The 26,589-nt window shown below is 35.3% G+C and overlaps 1 protein-coding gene across 1 annotated transcript in view; it reads left to right on the plus strand.

Moving 5' to 3' along the window:
* Positions 1-26,589, plus strand: part of LOC150097658 (U11/U12 small nuclear ribonucleoprotein 48 kDa protein-like) — a 192,819-nt gene that overhangs the window by 24,655 nt on the left and 141,575 nt on the right. Inside the window, exons 2-3 of the mRNA XM_090407134.1 lie at positions 8,219-8,335; positions 8,432-8,498. Of these exons, the coding sequence (XP_090263260.1) occupies positions 8,219-8,335; positions 8,432-8,498 (184 nt within the window). The remainder of the gene's footprint in view (positions 1-8,218; positions 8,336-8,431; positions 8,499-26,589) is intronic.

The raw sequence follows: 26,589 nt of genomic DNA on the forward strand, positions 1-26,589 counted from the left end.
TTGATAAGACCCCATCTAGACTACTGTGCTCAGATTTGGTCACCTTGGTTTCTTCTTGATGGAGAGGATCCAGAGGCGAGTGACCAAGATGATAGCAGGTCTGTGGAATGAACCGTATGAGAACAGGTTGAGGATTTGTGGGTTGCAAAAATTGGTTGATAGGCGGAGGAGGGGAGATATGATTGAGACATTCAAATTACTGAAGGGTTTCTATAAAATTAATTCAGAAGATATTTTTGAGAACAGGGCTGGTTGTGGGAGGACTAGGGGACATCCATGGAAACTGGGCAAAAGTGTGGTTAGTAAAGGTGTTAGAGCTGGGTTCTTTACTTTTAGAGTAGTGAATGAGTGGAATGCGCTCCCTGAGTCTGTGGTGGATGCTGTGACAGTGAATGAGTTTAAGGCGAGGTATGATAGATACTGTATGAATGTCAAATAGTTGTGATGAATATGATTTGGGGCCTCCCTCGATGAGTCTAATGACTCCCTGGAGTTTCCCGTAATAATAGTAATAATAGTAATATGTATATAAAGTCAATATCAACAGTTCTTGATATTAAAATATAAAAAAATAACAAAAAAGAAATAATAAATAATAAAAGTTAAATACGTTTCTTTTAAAATAAAAAAAATTACTTAGTCTAAAAACATTTTAAATTTGTTTTCATTATTTCACAGCCCTCCTCAAGAAACCTACGGCCCCCAAGGGGGCCGCGGCCCACAGTTTGGGAAGCGCTGCCTTAGAAGACAGAAATATGAAATCTGATAGTGTTGGGATCTTGACAGATAATAGATTAATTTGGAGGAAAATTGTTGATCAAAAGTTATTAATGGTGTAACTCTTTCCTTTCATGTAGTACTGTCATAATAATCTATACACTCCCCTGAGGGTACATATCAGGAATTTGATAACTGTTAATAAAAAAATCAGGGACAATTGGGTGAGTGTTGAGATTTTTGTGGTTGATAGATATGCTATTTTTGTTAGATCGCTATTTATGAGATACTTCACCTCTTCTAACTTGGTAATTGGAATCGGAAAGCTAGTTAAAATTGTGGATATTGAAGTTGCATGGGAAGATGAAAGCAATTTTTCAGAATCTAGCAAGTAGTAAAGACAGTAGATAAATGTAACTGAATGAGGCCAGGAAATCTTAAACCACAGAAGTTTCAAAAACAGAAAATTCCAGGTTTGGCATTCTCTGGCACAGGACATTGGATCATATAAAGGCAGTATACTACCCTCATGGCAGAAGGAATTGTACAGAGCATAGTTTGGATAGCTGAAGCGTACGCTGGTGGCTAAGGTTGATATTTAAGGTTCAGTCAGAAATAGGAGGCGCTGAGTTAAGTGCATTGTTTATGTTGGTTTATGCTATGAATATTGAATTGGATGCAGAATGATTTTAGTGTAATTTTTTTGCTTTATATATACACTGTCTTCCAATAATTGTCTGGACATCCCTGTTGTTGTTGTTGTCTTGTCCTTTGAAGAGTCTTAGATGTTTCCGTGTGCTCTTTGTACTGCTTTGGCTATGTCTGTGATTTTGTTTGTATAGAGCTGTTATTCAGGATTAGGATCTGTTTCTTGCAAGGCTGCTGTAATTGCTGGACAGGTAAAGATGTGAGTGGGTGTCAGTTCAGTATTGGGGCAGTTGTTGCAGTTTCTATATGTTCTCGTATCATCTGTATTGATCTTCATTCCTCTATAATGTCCTGTTCGTAGTCTTGCTATCGTGGTGGAGGTCCTTCTGTCAGCATTGATCTCGGGAATTTGATGTTGTATCACTGATTTCAATGGAATTAGTTTAGCTTTTGCTAGTGCATTGGCATCAGCAAGAGTTATCATATGAGTTTCTTGGTTGAGTTCTCTGGCCTCTTTTGCTAATTTATCAGCTGCTTCGTTGTGATCAATGCCTACATGAGCAGGAATCCATCCCTGTTATTTGAAGTTATGGAACATTCCAGGTTTGTTAATGATATAAAAACCAGTGTACAAATAGTAGGAAGCAGTATTTCATTGTATTAGTTGAATACAGGTGGTATGGACAATCGGCACAGACCATCCGTGATGAATTCCAGAGCACCAGTAACACTGTGGTGAGCACTAATACTGTATGAAAAGAACTCCATTGACTGGGTTTTCATGGAAGAGCAGCGGCACACAAGCTGAACATCACAACAACAAACAAAGTGGCTTGTCTGGCCTTGTGCAAAGAGCATGTGAACTGGACAATTGACCAATGGAAAAACGATACTCTGGAATGATGAACCAAGGTTCATCTGTTTCCAGTCTAATGGCTGGGTGTGAGTGTTGAGACAGCCTGGTAAATGCTTGTTACCACAGTATATTACACTCACAGTAAAGTTTGGTGTTGGAGGAGTAATGGTGTGGGGTGCATTCAGCTGGTTTGAAGTGGGATCACTGGTTGTTGTCCATAGTTCTAGGAAGGCAGTCCAGTACCATGATATTCAAGATAATCAAGTGCTGCCTACACTGTGGAGTTTTTATGGAACGGACCTGCATTATTGTCAAGACAACAATGCTACATGCCACCAAGCTGCAGTTGTTATGGAATGGTATGAAGAGATGGGTGTTAAATGATTGCCCTGACCTTCACAGATTGACTTCAATCCCATTGAACACCTGTGAGATGAATTGGAGTGGCAGTTGAGGTCCAGAGCAGCATGTTCTTGATCTGTCACTGAACTCAGTGCTGTTTTGATGGAGGAATGGAGTAAATTCCACCCGATGTCTGCCACACATTGGAACGCCGTCCTCAAAGGGTGCAGGAGGTGATCAAAGCCAAAAGTGGATGTACCCGATACCAAGGGTTTGTCTGCTGGTATCAATTGTAAATTGCTGAAATGTCCGAACAATTATTGGTAGATGGTGTATAATTTTTTTTTTTTTTTTCAAATATATATTTGTTTTAGTACAGGAAAAATGGAGTAACACTATCATATAAATTAAAAATTAAAACAAATGCACAACATTACACGCATGGAGCGTGTTGTATTAGTCACTGTTGTGTGAGCACGCTCTGTAGTTTTGGGCGAAATGAAATTCTGGCAAACTGAGTGATCTTATTAAGGTTTTCCATATGTCAGCTATTATCATTCCCTGGTTTCTGTTAAGGTTTTCTCCAGAACAGGACTACTACGACTTCTTGAAGTTTCTACAACGGAAGTGTTCTAGATAAGGCATGGAGCTCCTTTCCCAATCAATGTGTGGTTTGTAATTGCAAAATGATGAGCTAGACCTGAATTGTCTGTTATGTTGTTATTAACATCTCCTATATGTTCATTTTTTCAGATTTCGAGGCTTCTCGATGTCTGTCCTATATAGTTCAGACCACAAGCGCATGTACACTCCAGCTTGTTTGAAGAAAGCATTAATGTCATTTGGCGATCTTAAAATGTGACGGAGTCTTGACAGGTTTGAACTCAACTCTGATGTTGAATGGCCTAAAAAGTTTTGCGATATTTTTCGACACTGTACCTTTATAAGGAGTAACTATCGACGATCTGTATTGAGTGATGGTAGATTGTTGTGGGGGGTTGCTATGAAGAATCTTGTTGATTAAATTCCTTGAATAGCCATTGTTTATTAATGTTTCTGATATATGAGTAAGTTCATCATAGAGTTCTTTTTCTTCTGAGATGATGTTGGTGCCTTATCTAGAAGTAGACTTCTGTTGTAGAAACTTCAGGGAAGCCGTAGTAGTCCTCCATTGTAGAGAAAATCTTAACAGAAACCTGGGAATGATAATAGCTGACATATGGAAAACCTTAATAAGATCGCTCAGTTTGCCAGAATTTCATTTCGGTCAAAACTACAGAGCGTGATCACACAACAGTGACTAATACAACACGCTCCATGCGTGCAATGTTACGTGTCTGTTTTAATTTATATATATGATAGTGTTACTCCATTTTCTCTGTACTAGCCACTTTGAGTTTTCTCTTACCGTTATAAACCCCTGAAGAAGCTGAACAGCTCTGTTGGCGAAACTTGTTGGCATTGTATATTTATATTTGCTTTACGTAGAAAATTTCCTGGAGGAAATTTCATACAACTGCGTTGATTCTATGATACTTTTTTCATGTCACATAAAGGAGAAAACACACATCTTGGAATAAATGAACAACTGAATTTATTCAGTTGTTCATTTATTCCAAGATGTGTGTTTTTTGACGTCCATGGAGTCAGAGACTCATCATGTGTGACATTTGACGTCCATGGAGTCAGAGACTCATCATGGGGAGGTAATCATTGTTACATACAATGCTCATCCCACCATGTCTTAAACTGATTCGATGTGTCCACATCCACAACACACTCAGGCAATGCATTCCACTCACCAATCACCCTCCATGCAAAGAACCTACCTGTTTCTCACTCCTTTTGCTCACACCCTCCTTATACAGTTTCCAGCAATGGCCTCTTGTTCTACTCCCCTCTCCCATTCTATGAAAAATCTCTTCCATGTCTACCTGATAACAACCCCTGACCAGCTTTCACGATGCTCTGCAACTTGCATTCTCTCAATCTGTCCTCGTACTCCACATTCCAAAGACCAGTGACTACTTTTGTGAATCTTCTCTGTACCCTTTCCAACATATCCTTGTCACCATGAAAACTGGGTGACCAAATCTGTGCACAATAATCCATATGAGGCCTGATCAACGCCTTATGCAATAGAATCATAATCTCTTTATTTCTGCATGTCAGGGTTCTCCGCATAATTGCCATTATTCGATGTGATGTCTTCACAACTTGTGCAGTGTGGCCCCTGAATTTCAGGTCCTTGTCCACCATCAAATCCACTTCTAGATCTCTTATCTCCTCTACCTCTGTTAAAGTTTCCCCTCCAAGTGTATACTTTGCATCCCATCGTTGCTTACCAAATCTCAAAACATTACACTTGGCAACATTGAACTGACAGTTCCACTTACCTGCTCATTCATGCAATCTATTCAAGTCCTCTTGTAAGGCATTAACATCAGCTTGACTGTGCATAGCTCTCCCCAGTTTTGCATCATCCACAAACAGATGGATATCACTAGTTAAAACCAACATAATATAATTAACATGCAAATTGAACAACAATGGCCTCAAAACTGACCCCTTCGGCACACCACTGGTAACCTTTCTCTTTTGAGATACTGCACTCCAAACCCAAGAACAAGTCTGACCCCATGTCCTCCAATTTATTAATTAGGATTCCATGTGGTATCTTTTGTCAAATGCCTTGGATAGGATAGGACTAAGGGAGGATTCTGTTAGGTGATGTCTTGTGGTAGACTTCTGTATGGAGAGCTCCAAAAGCTAACTTGTTTAGTTTAGAAAAAATAGAGATATTAGTAGAAAATTTTAGAGCTAGATTGTATTGTGGTATTAATTAGTTTTAAGTTAACATTTTTATTTAAATACAGTTAATATAATCTTTCTGTGTGGTATGTTATATAGTGTGGTACATGGCACTGATGCAAAGCAGAAGAGTGGCATCCAAGGCAACTGTTTATGGTATTCAATGAGATTTACTTTTATCTCATTGAATAGTATGTATGTATTAACTAGCGAAATGTATGTATTACCTACAGTGAATGGATTTGGTTTGAAAGTGATAGTGTTGGGTGAGTGTGCTGAATATGTTACAAAAGTGAGAGCCAGAAGTGCAGTTCAGGTTGGAAGATTGAAGCAGTAGATGGAACACAGAATATGTGTGAAAATGTGTGCAATGATATAATGGAAGGCAGATTGAAAGAGAGATTAAAAATGGCATGATTAAGAGAGAGAGAGAGAAAGAGAGTAAAAGTGATGAACAAAGGAATAGAAGTATCATGTGTGTTGGCTGTAATGAGGTAGAAGGGGCAGTTACGTGGTGTGATACACAGGATGAATCGTGAGCTTGGCGAGAGGGTACAAAATGGTGTGCTTTCTGGGTGGAACAAATGATTTGAAAGGAGAAAAGTATGGTGTGAGGGAAGACATGAAAGCGTTACTGAAAGTTGCAAAAGAAAGTAGTTAGAGAGTTAATATAACGAGTCTGTTTTTGTGGTATGATAGAGTTGAGCTGAGAAGGAGAGCCATACGAATGAATCCAAGCATAATTATGCAGGAGTGAGTTTGTCAGATGAAAGGACTTATACAAGAATGGTTTGCGTCTGAATGGAATTGGTGTTCAGAGCTTTAAAAAATTGTTAAATGAAGTAGAAGTAGAGAGAAGAAGGGAAAGTAGAGCTTTTAGCAGGAGGAAGTTGTTGAGGAATACACAAAAACCAGTGAGAGAGTTGATTTGTAAGAATGTGCAAAAAAAAAAAAATCTTAGTATCACTAGTAATACACCAGAATGGGATAGTTAGTATAAAGCATAAGGACCGTGGTAGGCCTAAGGGACTAATGCACTTTGCACAATGACTGGAGCATTCAGAAGAAAGGGAGGAGGGGATTTTGGCATTGGTTAATTCATAATGGCCAAAGACTGTTGACATTAGTGAGACATGGCAGATGGAAGATGATGGGGGTGGGGAAGGATTATTATTGCTGATAGTTGATGGAACTGCAACCAAAAGTACGAGTTTAACTGTAGCCAATGAAAATAGCACATCTTATACCATCTGTTGGAAGATAGTAGCCAATAGAACAAATTATATAGTTGGTTGCTTCTGTATACAAGGAGATATAAAGCATGATGAGGATAGTAGGATAGTATGCATCGGTAAATAAGCTCGATGAATGGAGGTTAGGTGATTATTATGGGGACTTCAACTATGGGAATATAGATTAGGAGGAAAGGATACATGAGGTAAGGAAATTGAATTTATGCATTTACTAAGGAATAATTACACGAGGCAGCATGTGATGGAATGTACTAGGGATTTGAGTGTTAGATCTAGTAATTGAATCAGAGAATGTGTCTAACCAATATGACCACATTGCCACCAAATGGAAGAGTGATCATATGGTCTTGACCTGATAGGTGGCTAAATGTGTAACTTTGAGTTTAAAGGGAATATATATATATATATATATGGAATTACAGGGCTGGTAGTATGACAGATTTATTGCAAAAAATAAAAAAATAAATGTGGAGGGAATTCAAGGAGAAAGGTGACCAGCAGGCACATGAGCAGTAGAAAGCATGCACAGGCCAGAAGGTTAACTAGTGTCATAGAAGAACAAAAGCAGAATATGAAAGGATGTTAGCAGTACAGGCCAAAGATAATCCCAAAGGTTCTTTTGGTATGTTGCAAGTAAAAGGAAGAATGCTCATGGCCAAATGATTTTAATGAATGCTGATTGTAGAGAGGTAACTGAATCAGGCAAAAGTGGAATTACTTTGCAAGAATATATGATATAGGTGGAAATATTGCAATAACAAGAGAGGCAAAGGCGTATATGCAACTTGAGGTAAATAACTGGAGGTGCATAGCATATTACAGAACCTTGATGTGAATTGAGACTATGAGATTAGTATTCTATTATTATATTGGTATACCGAATTTTATGAGAAGATGCTAGGGATTTGGCAGTGCCTTTGACCATGTTTAGTCTAAGTCTCAGTTAGTCCCAAGTTAATGTAAAGAAGTGAAAATAGTTCCATTGCATAAATGATGCTCCAAGACTGATGTAGCAAATTACTGACCAATTGGCATATTAGGGATCGTAGTTAAGGCACTGGACAGTTGGTCTAGAGCAAAATACAGAAAGGGGATACTATATGCGTAGGCAACATGGTTTTGTGAAAGGTAGGTTGCATCTCAGTAACTTGCTCATGTTTTATAATACAGTGAGGCTGAGTTGGATAAAGGTAATGGTTTTACAGTGATACTGCTGGACTTTGCAAAGGCATAAGTTTATGACATTTCATGAGTGGTATTCACATAAAAAAGGGTGATATCTCATTGACACATAATGAATGTTTAAATTTCAAAATTTTCACGAAAGCTTTTTCCTCGGATAGCATGGCAATATCTAATAATATCTGAGAATTGTGCATCACATAGAGACAAGTTACGGAAAAATGAGAAAACACTGAATTGCTGTGGGCAGGGGTGGGGGGCATACATGTACTACATTCATCTACTCTTATTTTTTCTTTTAACATGATAATGTATAATTGAATGCAGATAGTTAATAATGAATATATGAATATAGTGATAATTTTATTATAATCATTATATACACATTTATTTCTTTTTTCTCTCTCAGTTGACTGATAAAGCAACTTGTCCTTTTGATCCGAATCATATAGTTCCACAGGCATCTCTGCTTAAGCATACAGAATCATGCAGCTGGATCAAGGATGGTTATAGCAAGGAGGAAAAGGTAGTGACTTGTGTGTAAATTATTCAAAAGTTTGTTATTCAGTAATGAGAAGAAAAAAATAAAACATGTGGTTACATTTTTTTCTTTCCATATCAGGAAGTAGCAGTTCCAAGCTCTCATTTCTTTTATAAAAATTCAACTTCTGTGGTACCCATACTAATAGGTGAGTGTTTTATTCATGTTTTTTTTTTAATTATTAAAAATGATGTTTGTGAATTTCATTTTCTGTTTTTCATTAAAAATATATCTTATAGTGAATTAAGGCCTTGGTGCTGGATAATCAAACTATCCGTGCTGCTGCATAGAATGTATAAAGTAGATGTAGGAGTCATCTGTGGATCTTACCAGAAGCTTACACTACAATTCAGTATTTATAAAATTTTCATTTTATCAGTTTGATAAAATAAATTTCATGTGATGCTTTCAGAATATTAATGTGGGAGAACAGAAAAAAAAAAAGTTCATACACATATGCCAAGAGAAATAGCCATTTTTCACTCTAATCAAATATTTTATTATGAACTAGTGATATATTAGATGGAGATTTCCTGTATAAATTTTGGGAAAGTGATTCTGATCTTCATGTTGTTTAATCTGAGTCTCGGGTCTGGTTTAGTCCCGAAGGTGTGGAAAGAGGGGAAAATAGTTCCACTGCATAAAGGAGGATCCAAGGCTACTGTTGCAAATTACCGACCGATCAGCATATCAGGAGTCGTTGTCGAGGTCTTGGAGAAAGTAGAAATTGATGAAAGAAATTATGAAAAGAAAAGAATGAAAGATGATGAAAGAAATTTTCATCAATTCTTGGAGAAATTGATGAAAATGAGATACTGTACAGAGGACAGCATGGCTTTGTGAAGGGTAGATCATGCCTCAGTAACTTGCTCAAGTTTATAACACAGTGATGGCTGAACTGGATAAGGGTAATGGATTTACAGTGATACTGCTGGACCTTGCTAAGGCATTTGACAGGATACCACATGGAATTCTGATCCGTAAACTACAACATATGGGAATGGATATAGGGTTGGTGAGATGGATAGGTGGGTGGTTGATGGAGAGATATCAGAGAGTAGTTTATTCAGGAGTAAAGTCCAAAAGATGGCCTGTGACTAGTGGTGTGCCGCAGGGTTCTGTTCTTGGACCACTACTGTTTAATTTGTTCATTAACGATTTAGGGAAGGATCTAAGAGGAACAGATCATTTGTTCGCTGATGATGCAAAGTTAGGTAGGGCAATAGTGAATGCAGAAGATGTCAAAATCTTGCAGGAAGACTTGGATAGATTGGAGTTCTAGGCTAAGGAGAATGGATGTCAATTTAATGTGACAAAATGTAAGGTTATGCATCTTGGGATGAAAAGATTAGCAGCAGTATACCACATTGGTGGAACTGTACTCCAGGAGATTGATGAGGCCAGGGACTTGGGAGTGTTGGTGGATAGGGAGATGAAGTTTAGGGGGGCACATTGCAAAAGTGGCTAAATCAGCTCATCAACTCACTTGGTTGTTGAAAAATACTTTGATGAGCAGAGACAAGCAAGTTATTGTACCTGTGTACCGAGCCTTGATAAGACCTCATCTAGACTTCTGTGCCCAGATTTGGTCACCTAGGTTTCTTCTTGATGGGGAGGAGGTGGAGAAGATCCAGAGACGACTGACCAAGATGATAGCAGGTCTATGGAATGAACCTTATGAGAACAGGTTGAAGTTTAACCACTTTCACGTCAGAACAATAACTTACTCCCTGCGGTAAACAACATGCCTTCCCCAACTGCAATTAGAGACAACTGGTATAAAAACGGCACTAACTAATGAATCACATGTCCCTTCCCACATTAACCGTGCTGTTTAGACTTAAGCAAAACCACATGTTTCACCGGCAAACACAGTATCTAACTAAAATCTATTGTTTTTAGTTAGATGTGTGTGTGAGTGCCCCACTAACTTGAACACAAAGCTGCAATAAAATCATAAACATGTTAAAACTAAGACATATAGAGTGAATGTTGTTAAGACAGTTTCAGATATGGAATATGGTTGAAGAGAATTAGCGTTTCAGCTCAAAAATGTTAGCTTGACTTTGTGTTTTGGTAACGCGATCTTTTGTTAATACTGCACCCATCATATCCACATCTTCATAGCTGTTCTGTCTCTATTGGCCTACCATTGCTGCCTATTTCACGTTCTGACATTCGTGAAGGGTGTTCATTACGTATCTAAAATCTTGTAAATTACTTGGAATAATGGGAAAGAAGATGATGCTATTTGGATGGATGACTTTGACAGTGCACACAAGGAAACTGCTCTGGAGGCTGGAAGTAGCTATAACAAAGAGGAGATTCTTGGTAAGTCATCCCCATTTTCAGTTTTTTTTTCTGAAAACTTTAGTTTCTAAAAATCCCCGCATATATCTTGCACCATGATTTTTTAGTTTTAATTTTTTTGGGGAAAATAATTGCGAGTTATATTCAAGTAAATACAGTATCGATTTATTCGTTTTCATACAACATTTATAGTTACAATATGGATGCAACGACCTACTATAATATAATTGCAGTAATAAAAATCGCAATTTCAATGTTAGATCCGATCCTAATCAATCGTAAACTATATAGTTACAATATACAATATGGATGTAACAACTGCTATAATATAATTGCAATAATAAAAATTTGTCGCAATTTCAATGTTAGATCCGATACTAATCAGTCATAAACTATATTTATGCTTTCATTGTTAATTTACAGCACGCTGCTGGTAGCTTACTGAAAAAAAGTTGAATTCTATTGGCTACCAGCTGTTCACGTGATGCGCGGCATACGCACTCATGGGAATTCAGCTATGAGTTTATAATTGCCTGCTATAGTCAATCAGTGATCTTTGAAGTCAGTGTGCCGAACATGATTCGACGACAATCTAGCAGTGAGAGAATCCCTTTTATTATTTTTTTATTTATTTTTATTTGCAATAGTATCCTGCACTGGTCTACAGTTTTGTGCGGTTTTATTCAAACATTTTTATAAAAATTGTTAATAATATTAATACTATATTTATTCACCGAGGCAATGTTGCTTTTCCAAGCCAACAAGAAAAAGAAAAATTGCTGATAGGAGAAAATTTCAAGAAAAATGGGAATTAAATTACTTCTGCACTGAAACAAAGGACAAAATTGTGTGCATTATTTGTAACGAAACAATTAGTGTCGCCAAAGAATATAGTATAAGAAGGCACTACGATAAAATTCACAAAGAACAATTTTCACGCTTTGAGGGTAAACTGAGAAAAGAAAAATTAAGAAGTATGAAGAATTCACTTCAAAGTCAACAACAAATATTTTCAAAAATTATGAAAGATAATGAATCAACAGTGAGAGCCAGTTATGAAATCAGCTATTTATTGGCGAAACATTCCAAACCTTTTAGCGACAGTTCCTTGGTTAAGGAATGTATGATAAAAGCAACTGAAAACGTATGTCCCAAAAATGTGCAAGTATTTTGCGATATTTCTTTGTCCAAAAATACTGTGATCGAAAGAATAACCAAAATGGCAGAAAATCTGTATGACCAGTTGCAAGAAATATCCACAAACATACAGTGCTTTTCAATTGCACTTGACGAAAGTTTTGATATTCATGACGTGGCTCAAGTTGCTTTGTTTCTTCGGGCTTGCTACGACAATATGAATATTATTGAAGAGTTCTTGGAAATGATTCCCATTCATGGAACCACTACAGGGGAAGACATTTTTGATGCCGTATGGGGCATTTTTGAAAAATATCAACTTCCTCTGAACAAGCTCGTAGCAGTGACAACCGATGGTGCTCCAGCAATGACAGGCAAAAATAAAGGTTTTGTGTCAAGACTTGCAGCAAAGTTCAAGGAAATGTATCCAGACATTCCAAAACTGCAATCTTTCCATTGCATTATTCATCAGCAGGTCCTGTGCTCCAAAATGTTGGAAATAAGCAGCGTTCTTACTTAAGCCTGTGACAAATACCATGAACTTCATCCGATCCAGAGGCCTCAATTTTGAGCCAGTTTGCACACAATTTCTAAAAGACTTGGAGAGTGAATTTGAAGGGCTACCTTATTACACAGAGATTCGTTGGTTATCTTGTTATAAGGTTCTAAAAAGCTTTTTTTTTTACTTTTAGAGGAGATCAAATTATTCCTAGAAATGAAAAATCATGAATTGCATTTCTTAATGATCAGACATGGGTACAAGATCTGGCATTCTTAGTTTATATTATAGGACATTTGAATGATTTAAATGTCAAAACTTCAGGGGAAAGATCAGTTAATAACACACATGTATGATGCACTGGCAAGTTTTAGATGTAAGTTAGTTTTGTTTCAAAATCATTTAAAAGAGAATATTCTAAATTACTTTCCTATGTATGAACAGTTGAACAATAAGAATCAAAGTTTTACCTTTTCTCAATATTGTCCCAAACTGGAAAAGATTAAAGAATTTGATAGGCGATTTAAAGATTTCAAGGAGCAAGAAGAAGTTTTTTCGCTTTTTACGGATCCTTTTCCCTTTAATTTCGAAAAAGCTCCTATTTGTATTCAAATGGAACTTATTGGTTTCCAAAATGATTCCATTCTAAAAGCGAAATACCAAGAAGTTGGTGTACCAAAAATATACAGTTATTTAGGTCAAAAATATCTGGAAATAAAAAAGTTTGCAGCAAATATTCTATGTTATTTTGGAAGCACCTATTTATGTGAACAATTATTCTCATGTATGAAAGGTAACAAAACAGCCCACAGATCAAGATTAACTGACATCAACCTTTCTGCCATAATGAAGGTCGTATGCTCACAGTCTTTGAGTCCAAATTTTGACAGGCTGGTTAATAATAAACGTCAAGTGTCGGGAAAAAAATAAAATACTGAAATTAAATTACTATAATTATATTATGCAAGTATATATATATATATATATATATATACTTGCTTTGATTAGGAGCTAAAATAACCAAGCATATAAAATTGCTTGGTTATCCTAATAATATATATATATATATATATATTTATTTTTAACCCGAAAATATAATTTTTCCCCAAAATATTTTCAGTAACATTTAAAAATCCAAAATATAGGTCCTCCCCCCCACCAAAAAAATATATATATAGAAGTATTTTATTTCAACGCAAACACAGAAAATTTCAAACTAACAGGATGCTCTGTAAATTTTTGTGATGATTATTAATGAGAGTTTATACTTTTTTTTAGAATGTATAAATATATAAATATTTGATTTCTTTAAATAAAATTTCATTTCATTTTAATTTGGATTAAATGCTATTTATTGTAAATATTAATATAATAAAAATATTCTTTATATATATATTTTTTTGAGTTGTCATTATAATATTATTTTATGTCTTGTAATGCTTAGAATAAATAAAATTTTTGTTATTAATTTTCCAATTTATTTATACTAATTTTTTCACTTCCCTTCGATTCTAATTAGTGCAGGTTTTTTTAGTCGAAAATTTTTTGCTGCCCACTTGAGATACTCAAATTGGCCCGCAGTCCAATTTGAGTTTGACACTCCTGATTTAACGCCTTAAAGGACCGTGTTTGCCCATTTAACATTCCTGGTTAATATTTCTATCTTTTTCAATATAGTAAAGAGCCTAGAATAGTACCAACTGGTAATAATTAATTTGAAAGAATATAGTGTGCATGCATACTATAGTTAAAAGAAAAAAGTTACTTCATTCTCCTAAAAAAAAATTTTTTTTTGATTGATCTCTTTCTTCATAACTAGCAGAAATGAAAGATGAAGCATTCTTTTTTGATGTGGTTGTGCAAACGAGGAAGGTGAAAGAACAAGAAGGAAATAGTGATGCCTTAATTATCTGACTTTCAGTTAAATTACCAAACCTTCAGTTAAATAATTTTTGAATGAGTTCGCTAGTCATCTGCCTTCTGTAACAGCATCTTGTAATCATATATTCAGTTAACAGTACCTTCAGTCAGTGGTGCACCCAGGGAGGGGGAAAGGGGCCCTGGTCCCCTCCCAAAAAAAAGAAAAAGGAAAAAACACTAGAAAATTTTCCAAAAATCTTTTCCTAATTAATTTTTTTTTAAAATTTATATTGTGTCGTCTATTTCTATACTACTTATGAATTAGCGGTCACATAAGGTGGGAATACCCTATAGCTCTTGGGAATCGCGGCCGCTGTGAACGTAAGGCGAACGAAGTAGTGCTCTTGAGGACCGAGCGCTACTTTGTTTGCCTGAGCCGGGCCAGAGGAGATCATGGGTATCATGTATTGGGTGATCACTGCAGATGCTCGGTCATAGGTCATACGCAATGTAGTGTGCAGTGCATTCTCAAATCATCTACTCAACTTGCCCCCCCCCCCAGATTAAATCCTGAGTGCACTACTGCCTAGAGTTAACCAACAGATTGATTTCCCAGTGCCACTGGCAAATTGAGATAGTGCTGTTTTAAAAAGTTGCCCTAAACTAGCATTCTTTGCTAAAGCAGTTTCTGATTCTGACACAACTTATACATCCACTAATAATAATTGTGTACATTATGAAAATTATGGAAACAACTATCGTGTTGGAGTAAAACTTTAGTTTAATACAAACAAAAATAAACACTTGATGTTTTGACCTTCACATTAAGGTCATCATCTGGAGTATACAAAGAAACAAGCTGCACTACAATCCACATAGCATGCTAAGAGTGTAATGCAGCTTGTTTCTTTGTATATATGTGTATACTCCAGATGATGACCTTAATGTGAAGGTCGAAATGTCGAGTACTTATATTAAACTAAAGTTTTACTCCAACACGGTAGTTGTTTCTATAATTTTCATAATGTATTCTGATCATTGTGTATGCATGAAGAAAAAGAAATAATTGTCTCTACATCAATGCCTTCTACTGGGGGGGGGGGAGAATTGGTTGATTTGGATTCATGGCCAGAGTAACTGAGACTGTGAGGCTAATGTATTATGTCTGTTAATTGTCTGTGTTCTAATGACTGGTTTGCCTGTTTTGCAGGATGAAGAACCTGAATTTCCAGGATGAAACGTAGGTTTTTCATCTAATATTTGCCCATTTGTTTTTCTGCTTATTCCCATTTGGATTCAACTGCTGTAGCAACACCTAAAGATAAAACTAATTTCTTGGCATTGTTCTTCACTAACCTCATGCATAAGGCAAATAACTTACAACCATGCTAGAAACTGTGGCTTTTTTTTCCAGAAAGACACTGAAGAATTTTGAATAACTTGGATACCAAAAAATAAGTTGATAGTATCTTTCCCCTTTTATATCATCTTTATACTTATATTTTATACTCAGCTGGTATGTGTCCATATCCTGGAAGCAAACCCATATCTCATGCCATGAAAGGAGATAAATCTGCTGTCCAACTTAAAATATTACACATGACCATCAATCTATCAAAAATTACTCTTCTTTCTTTATTTATTAATAGTGATTACTTTTTTTACTACATAGTCTAACACAGCTCCAACTCGACATCTAGAAGAAGAATAAACCTGACATCAGAAGAACTGAAGATAGGAACCATCAGTATGAGGAGTATTAGCGGAAAGTAAATCGAACTTGCAGAAGAATTGAAAAAGTGCCATGTGGACATAATTCAATGTGCATTACTGAGACAAAGAAGACAAAAACGGAATATCTTACTAAATAAGTATAGGATGCTATTTTCACGCAATAATAATCAAGGAAAGGAAGGAATAGCAATAGCATTCAATGCCATCCAATTAAGAAGATAAACTTCTTGATTGGAAGGCAGTTTCAAGTAGAGTTATGTGGACAAGCTTCAAAATGGGTAGATGGACAATGAAACGTATTTGTGCCTATGGTCCCATAGAACGTTTTAAGTGGAGGAATTTTTTAAGTCATTAGAACAGGCAGCTGACATTAAAAAAAAGTGGTCCTTGTTTGGGATTTGAACAGCAGAATAGGAAATGAATCCCACCAGGCATATAGGAACATTTTGGAAAAATTTGGAGAAAAGGGCAAAACTAATAATGGCAAGTATTTACTGGACTTCTGCTCAGAACACAGACTAGTCATTACTAACACCATGTTGATTATTTTAAACAGTATAGATGAGAACATAGACTGATAAGAAAATAATTATTTATTAACTTATTGTTGACATTCTATCCAGCATTTTCAGAGCACAAAACTAGTTTGTCACAGTATGTGAGACAACAACAATCCGGTATAATAATAGGAATAGTTTGAACAATTGTAACATACAACACAAAGACTGAAGTCTAAATTAGGCCCCATCTATGTTGAGAGGGAAAAAAAAAAAAAAAATATATATATATATATATATATATATATATATATAATAAAAAAGTAATAACAATTAAAAAAAATTACAAACTGAAAGAGAAAGCAGGTATTACTTTGGTCTTAAGATAACTGTCTCCCAAATCTTTGGCAAATTTATACAGTCGTACTTGAGGTTTTTGGAGTATATTTCAAGGCTTCTGTTGATTGTAGGACAACCTTTCTGACTTATAAAAGCTTCTGTGCCATTTTTTGTTTTTTTCCAATTGATCCTGTGTAAGGGATATTCCAAAGCATGTTCTGCTAGACCTGACTTGCCTGAGCAGTAGTGCCAGATGTATTTTTTATGTTCACTGAGGCAGATGTCTACAGTTCTTCCTGTCTGCCCATAGTAAGCTCGATCACATGAACAGGGCACTTAGTGGACTCATGGATGTGATAATGGAGAGATTCTGTCTTTGGGTGAATGGATGAGAGTTGCCAATTTCATGTACAGTTTAAATACGGTGTGTGTAGTTGATATTTGTTAAACACTCGAGATATCTTTTCAGATGTACCTTTAATGTATGGGATGATGACTGTTTTGTTGTAGTCATATGTATAGGCTTACCATACGTCCCGGTTTGGACCCGGCATCCCAGCCAGTATGTCATTTTGTCCCGGTTATTTGGTAAAAATTTAAAAGTGCAGAATATACACGCAGTACAAAAAGTGCAGCCTTGGAAAATGGTGATTAGGCAACACGAATACCTCACTTTGACTCTGGCCAGTATGCGCTGCATCGCAAGTCATTGTTGAGCTTGCACAATATTCGTTGAGTTTAGATATTGCGAGTTGGTGTTTCTTTTCAGCATGTTGTTTGTGATTTTTTTTACTTCATTAAATTAATTTAACTCCAAAATGCCAAAAAGAAACTGTGTTTACAGATGAATTAAAAAAGGATTATCCATTTTTGAAAAACGTTTGTGGTCATATTGACAAAGTGAAATGTGAACAGTGCTCTTCAGAATTTTTGTGGCTCATGGTGGGCGTTCGGACATAAAAAAAATCACTTGACAGTGCGAAACATAAGGCTAATCTAGCAGCGGCAGAACTTCCTCAAAGATATTGTCATATTTTAAAGGTGCCAATCCAAGTGACAAAGAATTTTTAATAGCTGCTAAAGAAGCAACTTTTGCATTTCATGTTGCTATTCCCAATCTCAGCTTTAAGTCTGCCGATTGTTCATCTAAATTGATATCAAAGGTTTTTGAAACAAAGTTTAGACTGGGTAGAACAAAATGTGAAGCTGCCATTGTTAATGTGATTGAGCCACTGTTGTTTCAGCAACTTTGTAAAGATTTGAACAAAACCAATTTTGTGATGATATCAATTGATTCTTCCAACAGGAAAGAAATTAAAACTGTGCCATGTGTTGTGTGGTATTTTGCACCAGATTGTGGAGTAAAAGTTAAACTTTTAGACTTTCAATCAGTTCCTGGTGAAACTGCAGAAATACTGCCAAACCATTTAATGTCAGTTATGAAAACTCATAATATAACAAAAAAAAAGTTTGGATTTTGTGGAGATAACTGCAATACCAATATTGGGGGTGTAAAACAGAGAGGAGAAAACAATTCTTTTGTGGCATTGGTTGCAGTGCTCACATCGTTCACAATTGTCTTCAAACTGAAGTTGATGTTCTACCTATTGAAATAGAAGCTTTAGTAGTCAAAATTTATAAATATTTCCACATTTATATGATTCAAGTCACTCAACTAAAAGCGTTCTGTGAATTTGTAGATGTAGAGTATAAAAAGGTTCTTCAACATGGCAACACCCTTTTTCTTTCGCTACTTCCAGCTATTGACAGAATACTTGAAATCTATGAGGGACTGAAATCATATTTTATTTCACAAGAACACTGTCCGGTGATGATAAAACAGTTCTGTGATAATGATTGTGGTGAAATGTATTTGTGGTTTGTGCACAGGCAACTCAAATTGTTTAACAAATCTATCTTGATTATGGAAAGTACAAAAGTGAGTGCAACAGATATTGTCATTGAACTTAGAAAATTAAAAACAAATCTTGAGGAAAGGCGTGATAATAAATTTATACCTCAAGAAGCAAAAAAGCTTTTTAGAATACTGGAAAATAATGGAAGTATTAATATTAATACAGTACTACAAGAGTACAAAATTTTATGACAATGTCTTTCTTACATTGAGCTTTGGGAAAACAGTTTTGGTGGAGCAGAATCTTTTACTTGAATAAACAACAATGAATTAACTTGGTCAGAAATTGAAGCTTCAGGTGAAAAAAATTGATGAAACTCTTGCAAATAATGCAATGAACATGGATGAACTGTTTGATGAAGTGGTGATTGCAAAAGCTTTTTGGTCGGCAAAGTATGACATTTTGAAAAATACAAGTTGTGAAGAAAAATTGATACAACTATTTAGTCATTTCAAAGAACATGTCGTTGCCCAATCTTGTCCAAATTATAGAATACATTTTCAGCCTGCCAGGCACATCTTCACCTGTTGAAAGAATATTCTCAATAATGAATAACATATGGTTTGAAGAAAGAGGTAGAATGGCTGAATCAACAGTAAAAACTGTATTGCACTGCAAACTTAATAGTGAACTAAATTGTAGTGAATTTTTCGATGTGATTAAAAATAACAAAGAATTTTTAAAGAGAGTTCACATTAGTGATAAATATTAATAACTTTTTAATAATAAGTTATGTTCAGTTAAGAGTAATTAAAAATTATTACTACAAAATGTTGTTTTTTGTTAGCCACTCTGTTATTTAGCCTTTTGAATCATAAGTATTTAAAGTAGAAGGCGTTACTTTCTGTATTCAGCAAACTCTCAAAAATATCCCAGTTTGATTAAAAAAAAAAAAAAAAAAAAAAAAAAAAAAAAAAAAAAAAAAATTATGGTAAGTCTACTTATGTAGTTATAGATGGTGCATAATTAGGACTTTAATCTTTGTGTTGTTGGTTACAATTGTTCAAACTAGTCCCATTGTTATACCAGATTGTTGTTGTCTCGCATACTGTGACAAACTAGTTTTGTGGTCTGAAGGTGCTGGATAGAATACCAGCAAAATATCAGCAATAAGTTAATAGTTATTTTCTTATCAGTAGTGTTCTCATCTATAGCATTAAAATTAATCAACATGTACAAAGAACACATAAGCCTATCCACACATTTACTAACACCATGTCTAGTTTGTCAAACTAGTTAACACCATAACTAGTTTGTCACATACTGTGACAAACTAGTTTTGTGGTCTGAAGGTGCTGGATAGAATACCAGCAAAATATCAGCAATAAGTTAATAGTTATTTTCTTATCAGTAGTGTTCTCATCTATAGCATTAAAATTAATCAACATGTACAAAGAACACATACTAACACATTTACTAACACCATGTTCCAACATAAAGATGTGTACAAATTCACATGGAGAGAAGACACAAGAAATAAGAAAAGCCTTGTTGTGGATAGTGATATCAACGGTGCTGGTTCACGATACAAGAGTGTACACAGGATTTGAAATTGGAAGTGGCCATTACTTAGCACTAAGCAGGATGAAAATGGATATCACATTGAAAAGAACAGTATGTAAGAAAGTTTTAAAAAGAATTAAAGTTGAGCAGCTTTTGACTCGACTATACAAACATTACTGAATTAAAAATGAAACAAATTGAAAACAAGAACCAAAGCTTGGAGTCTCGGTGGCTAACTCTGAAGAAGACATTGATTGATTCAGCTAGGGAGGTGTGTGGTGAAGTTGTATGCAAGGATAGAAAAATAAGAACACCATGATGGACACAAGAAATTAAAGAAGCAGTCCTTGAAAAGAAGAAAACATACCAAACATTTCTAGCAAATAATTCAGCAGACATCCTAAAAGAACAGAGAAAAATGTAAGAGAGCTAAGCTGTGTGTAAAAGTAGCTAAAAAAAGTAATGGGAAGACTTTGGTAAGAATATAGAAAATAAATATCAGGATGTGGCAAAATGTCCTGGAGGATAAAGCTTAGAAATGGAGGAAAGAGTGCTATAAAAGGAATCAAAGATGATAAAGGTGACATGAAAATTGAAGATAAGGATATCCTAGATATCTGAAGTAATTACTTTGAAAGATAGTTAAATGAACCAAGCAGTGGCATACTGATATTGATATGTATCCCTCTGTGCATTTCAAGAGGAATACATATCAATACTTGAGGTAGAAAACCAAAAACTTCATCATCAAATTCCTGCCATGTACCCTCAAGGGGTGTACAGGATATGATAGTACTACATGAAAAAAAAATACATCATTACTAACTTCCTATCTACAATTTTCCTCCAAATCAGTCTGTTACTTGTCAAGACTCCAACATTATCAGATCTTATATTTCTATCATCTAAGGCACTTTGTACCGTATCAATCCACCTATATCTTGGTCTTCCTCTGGGTCGTTTTGCTGCCAACCTGGCAGAGAACACTTGTTTTGCTAATCTTTCTTCGCCCATTCTGTTTAAGTGACCATACCACTTGAGATTAGCTCTGCTAACAAATTCCTGGATGTTGACAATATCAAGTTCTTTCCTAATATCCTCATTTTTAATATGATATTGCCATTGATGCCATCTGTTCGTGCCTCTAATCTTTCTCAGGACTCTCATATCTGCGGTCTCTAGTCTTTGGTCAAGTGTTTTACTTCTGACCCAGCTCTCAGATCCATAAGTTAAAACTGGTTTGAACACTGTCTTGTATACAGCTAATTTAGTGTTCCGACTAATTTCTCTCTTATTCCATATGAATTTATTCATATGGAATAAGAGAGTAATTAGTCGGAACACTAAATTAGTCCCACCATACCAGCTTTGCTGATTCTGTTGTCTATTTTTATATTTAATTTACCATCTTCAGTAAAAATCGTGCCTAAGTAGCTGAAATGTTTCACTTGTTCCACAGGTTCTCCATTCACAACACAGTTGACATTTTCAATGATTCTGCCTATTTTCATTGTCTTTGTCTTTTTATTGTTGACCTTCATACCATATCTATCACAACAGCTATTCAATTTAGTCAGAGAATCCTGCAGACTTGTAGCGGATTTATTTAGAAGTATAACATCATCCGCATAAAGCAAAGAGCTGACATTAACGTCTCCAATTTTGATATCATGTTTAATACCACTTTCCTTCATAATGTGATCCATATAGATAATGATTAACAGAGGGGATAATGTACATCCTTGTCTCACACCAGATTTAACATCAAACCACCTTCCTGTACTTCCTTCAATTCTAACTGCTGACTTACAACTCAAATAAAAACGAAGTATTGCTTGATATAATGCCCCATTGACACCATATAATTGTAGCGTATTGAATAGCTTCGCTCTTGGCACCTTGTCATATGCCTTTTCCAAATCGACAAAACTTAAATACAGATTTTGGTTATATTCCCATGATTTTTAAACTATTTATCGTAAAGTGAAGATATGATCCCGACAGCCTCTATTTGTCCTGAATCCAGGTTGTTCTTCACCGAGCTTTTCTTCCACAATTCTTCTCAACTGTTTCTCAATTATACTTGCATAGATCTTGCCAGGAACACTCAGTAGGGAAATACCTCTGTGATTCTCACATTCAGTTTTATTTCCCTTTTTATATATGGGTACTATGAGAGCTCTACTCCAATCATCGGGAATTCGTCCCTCGTCCAGGCTTTCTGAACTATGCAGTGCAGCCACTGTAAGACTCTTATACCACCATACTTCAGCATTTCAGGTCAAATATCATCTACTCCTGCTTCCTTTCCACATTTCAAGCCTTTGATGGCTTTTTCTTTTTCAAGTATGGATATGTATTCCTGACTGCATGCCTGGTCAGTGTTTTTTACCACTGTGCTTTGATCACTGCTTGTTTCATTTAGCAGTTTTTCAAAGTAATTACTCCATACTTCAAGGATATCTTTTTCTCCCGTTTTCATGTCACCTTTATCATCTCTAACTCCTTTTACAGCACTCTTTCCTCCATTTCTAAGCTTCTCCAACAACCTCCAGAATATTTTGCCACCTTCTTGATATTTATTTTCTATATTCTTGCCAAAGTCCTCCCATGACTTTTGTTTAGCTAGTTTTACACACTGTTTAGCTTTCTTACATTTGTTTCTGTATTCTGTAAGAGTAAAAGCTGACTTATTTGACAGGAACTTTTGATATGCTTTCTTCTTTTCCTTCACTGTCTCTTTAACTTCCTGTGTCCACCAGGGAGTTCTGATTTTTTTATCCTTGCACACAACCTCACCACATGCCTCTCTGACAGAATCAATCAATGTTTTCTTCAGAGTTTGCCACTGAATCTCCAAGGTTTGATTCCTGTTCTCAAACTCTTTCATTTTCTTTTCAATAATCTTTGTGTATTTTAGTCTACAGTTCACATCTGAGAGCTGCTCAACTTTTATTCGCTTTAAAACTTTCTTACATGTTATTCTTTTCAACATGAAATTCAATTTTATCCTGCTCAAGACTAAATAGTGATCACTTCCAATTTCAAATCCTCTGTACACTCTGGTATCCTGCACCAAGGAGAAAACGTCACTGTCAACAATAACATAGTCAATGAGACTTTTCTTATTCCTAGCCTCTTCTCTCCATGTGAATTTGTGCACATTTTTATGGGGGAACATGGTGTTAGTAATAACCAGTCCATGTCCTGAGCAGAAATCCAACAGATATTTGCCATTATTATTAGCTTTACTCTTTTCTCCAAATTTTCCCAAAATATTTTTGTATGTCTCACAATCATTTCTTATTCTGCTATTTAGATCCCCAACAAGGACCAACTTTTCCTTTTTCATTGTGTCAGTTGCTTTTTCTAAAGCCTCAAAAATTTCCTCTACTTCTACCTTAGTAGACCCTTCTGTGGGACCATAGGCACAAATAAGTCTCATTGTCCAGTTTTCCCATTCTCATATTTGCCCACATTACTCTACTTGAGACTGCATGCCATTCAAGAAGATTAGCCCTGTATTTTGTGTTGAATACTATGGCTACTCCTTTTCCTTGATTGTCATTGCCTGAATATAACATTTTGTTATATTCAGGCAATTTATTGCTCAGAAAGATCTCACCAGTTTTTGTCTTTTTTGTTTCAGTCACCCCTATTATGTCGATCTGGTACTTATCTAATTCCTCAGCTAGCTTGATTTCTTTGCTATTCAGGCTTCTTATGTTGATAGTACCGATCTTTAACTTTGGTGATGTTGAGTTGGGGTGTGTTTTCAGATTTGTTCCAGTAGCTGACTTTTCGCTGTTCACCCTGGTTCCCTGGCAAAAACAACGCGGGCCTTGTTTAACCGGGTGACGCCCCAGCCGGCATGAAATTTTGTCATGTCGTACCATCATTTTTTTATTTTGGTTTAACCAATAAGAATACAATTTGGTCAGCTAAATCCCAGATGGCCAACCCATCCTCGTTCGTTCAGTATCCAAGTAGATACCCAACAGGGTGCACCACAAGAAGGTGAGGATTGGACATTAGGTCAGAAACCCTGTTCGGTTCTCCGCATTCCTTTAAAGGCTATGTGGAGGTCTCCTCTCAGTTATACAGCTAAATGTACTTGGGCAGCAAGAGGATGGAAATGAATATTAGATTACTTTATTTTAAAGGAATGACATGAGTTTTCTGTAGATTTTAGTCCACAGAGGATATGAAATAAGTAATAATCATTTCCTCATTAAAATAAAATTAAGATTACCATCTAAATGGCTACAAATAACAAGAACAGAAAGAAAATTTAAAACATTTTCTTATAAAACTAATTATTAAATGATACAAATATACAATAGCTATATGAACAAAGAACTAATCAATATTTAAGTAAAATGAAGTGAAGAAATAGAAGAGATATAATACTAAAATGATACTAAATACAGCAGCAAAGGAAAGCTTAGGAAAGATCAAAAAATTCAATAAAATGAAAAAAACTGAAGATATGGCATGATACAATCAAAGAAATAATCAAAATGAAAAAAAGAAGTACAGGTATATCTCGACTAGTGAAGAGGATACGTTCCACGAAATTGCTTTGTTAAGCGTAACTTCTTTCTCAGAGGTAATGATCATTTCCTCTGATACTAAAATGATACTAAATACAGCAGCTAAGGAAAGACCAAAAAATTCAATTAAAAGAAAAAAAACTGAAGATATGGATGATACAATCAAAGAAATAATCAAAATGAAAAAAAGGAAGTACAGGTATATCTCGACTAGCGAAGAGGATGCATTCCACGAAATTGCTTTGTTAAGCGAAACTTCGTTCTCAGAGGTAAAAATACTATGGTCATAATAGGGATACATTTGTATGTAAAGAAAACGAAAGACTTTTTTTGAAAAAAGAAAAGCTTTATTAAATAAAAAGTTAATATTACATACCAAACAAAGAGGTAAAATCAAAACATTTTAAAATACAAATCTAAAGTTGCTTGTTTATGCTTTTTTTCTCTTTCATATAACAATTGCCTATATGGATTTATTGCATTTAACACTGATTGCTTAACAATAACACTTCTTCCTAAATCAGGATCACTTTCACTGAAAAAATTTAAAACGTTTTCAATGTCATTCAAGCACCTGTTCAAATCTTTGGTTGCTAACACTTTTTCGGTAGGAACTTCTTTAATTTTGTTTTCATTTTCTTTGGTTTCATTGCTAACAAGTTTTTCTAGATCTACCACTGAAAAACCATCATCTTCTGCATTTAATAAATTTCTTACATCCTCTTCGTCGACATTTTCAAATCCTATTGATTGAGCCATCTGGATAACTTCATTTAAGAAGAAGAAAATAACTTGAATGTTAATTTCTTCTTCTAGTACAACTTGCCATAATTTGCACCAAACTCCATTTAAGCATTTCTGAGTGACTTCTTTCCAAGAGCTATTAATGTTTTCAATTGTGTCTTTAATGGTGTAGTTTTTCCAAAAAGTTTTAATTGACATTTGCTCTTTATCTTCTAATTCAATTAAATTATTTAATGTATCACGCAGATAATAAGCTTTAAATGTTGCTGTTACTCCCTGATCCATCAGTTGAATCAGGAAAGTTGTGTTTGCTGGAAGAAAGACAACTTTGACAGAAATGCATGTGTCTAACATATTAAGATCAGTAGGATGTTCCGGAGCGTTGTCCAACAACAAAAGAGCTTTTTCTTCAAAATTTTTTCTTTGGCAATACCATTTCACTTCTGAAACAAAATTGTGAACCAACCAATCAGTAAATAACTCCTTGGTAATCCATGCTTTTCTATTAGCTTTCCATATTAGAGGTAAATTCGTTTTTGTCCTTTTAATGCCCTCGGATTTTCCAAATGGCAAACTGATAACAATTTTGATTTAAAATCGCCAGAAGCATTTGATCCAAAGAGTAACATTAAACGGTCTTTGGCTGTTCTGAACCCAGCTACTGATTTTTCTTCATTAGAAATGAAGCTTTTTGATGATAGCCGTTTCCAGAACAAACTGCTTTCAGTAACATTGAACACCAAATTTGGTGAAAATTTTTCATGTTTAATTATTTCCTTTAGTTTTTCTGGAAACTTATTTGCAGCTTCAACATCTGCACTTGCAGCTTCTGATAATTTTGCACTATGAATTCTGGCCCATTTTTTAAATTTCTCAAACCAACCATGCAAAATTTTCTGCAATTTCTTCAGTTTGTTTAGATTTCAGGTGATTAAACTAAAATTTGGATCCTTAAGCGAGTTAATTTTGCTGCTGTAACATCTGTACAATTCTGAGCAGACTGTTTTATTTTTTCTGATTGACTAAGTATGGTTGTTAAAGTTAACTGCACTAATCCTAAAGAATGTGCCACATTGGATTTTCTTTCACTCCTTTCAACATATACGATATTTAATTTAGTTTTTAAAGAAATTGCTTTTCTTTTTCT

This window comes from Typopeltis vanoorti, chromosome 17 (assembly GCF_054136105.1).
Source record: "Typopeltis vanoorti isolate ZY-2024b chromosome 17, IOZ_Tvanoo_1.0, whole genome shotgun sequence".
In the NCBI taxonomy this organism is placed as follows: Eukaryota; Metazoa; Arthropoda; class Arachnida; order Uropygi; family Thelyphonidae; genus Typopeltis; species Typopeltis vanoorti.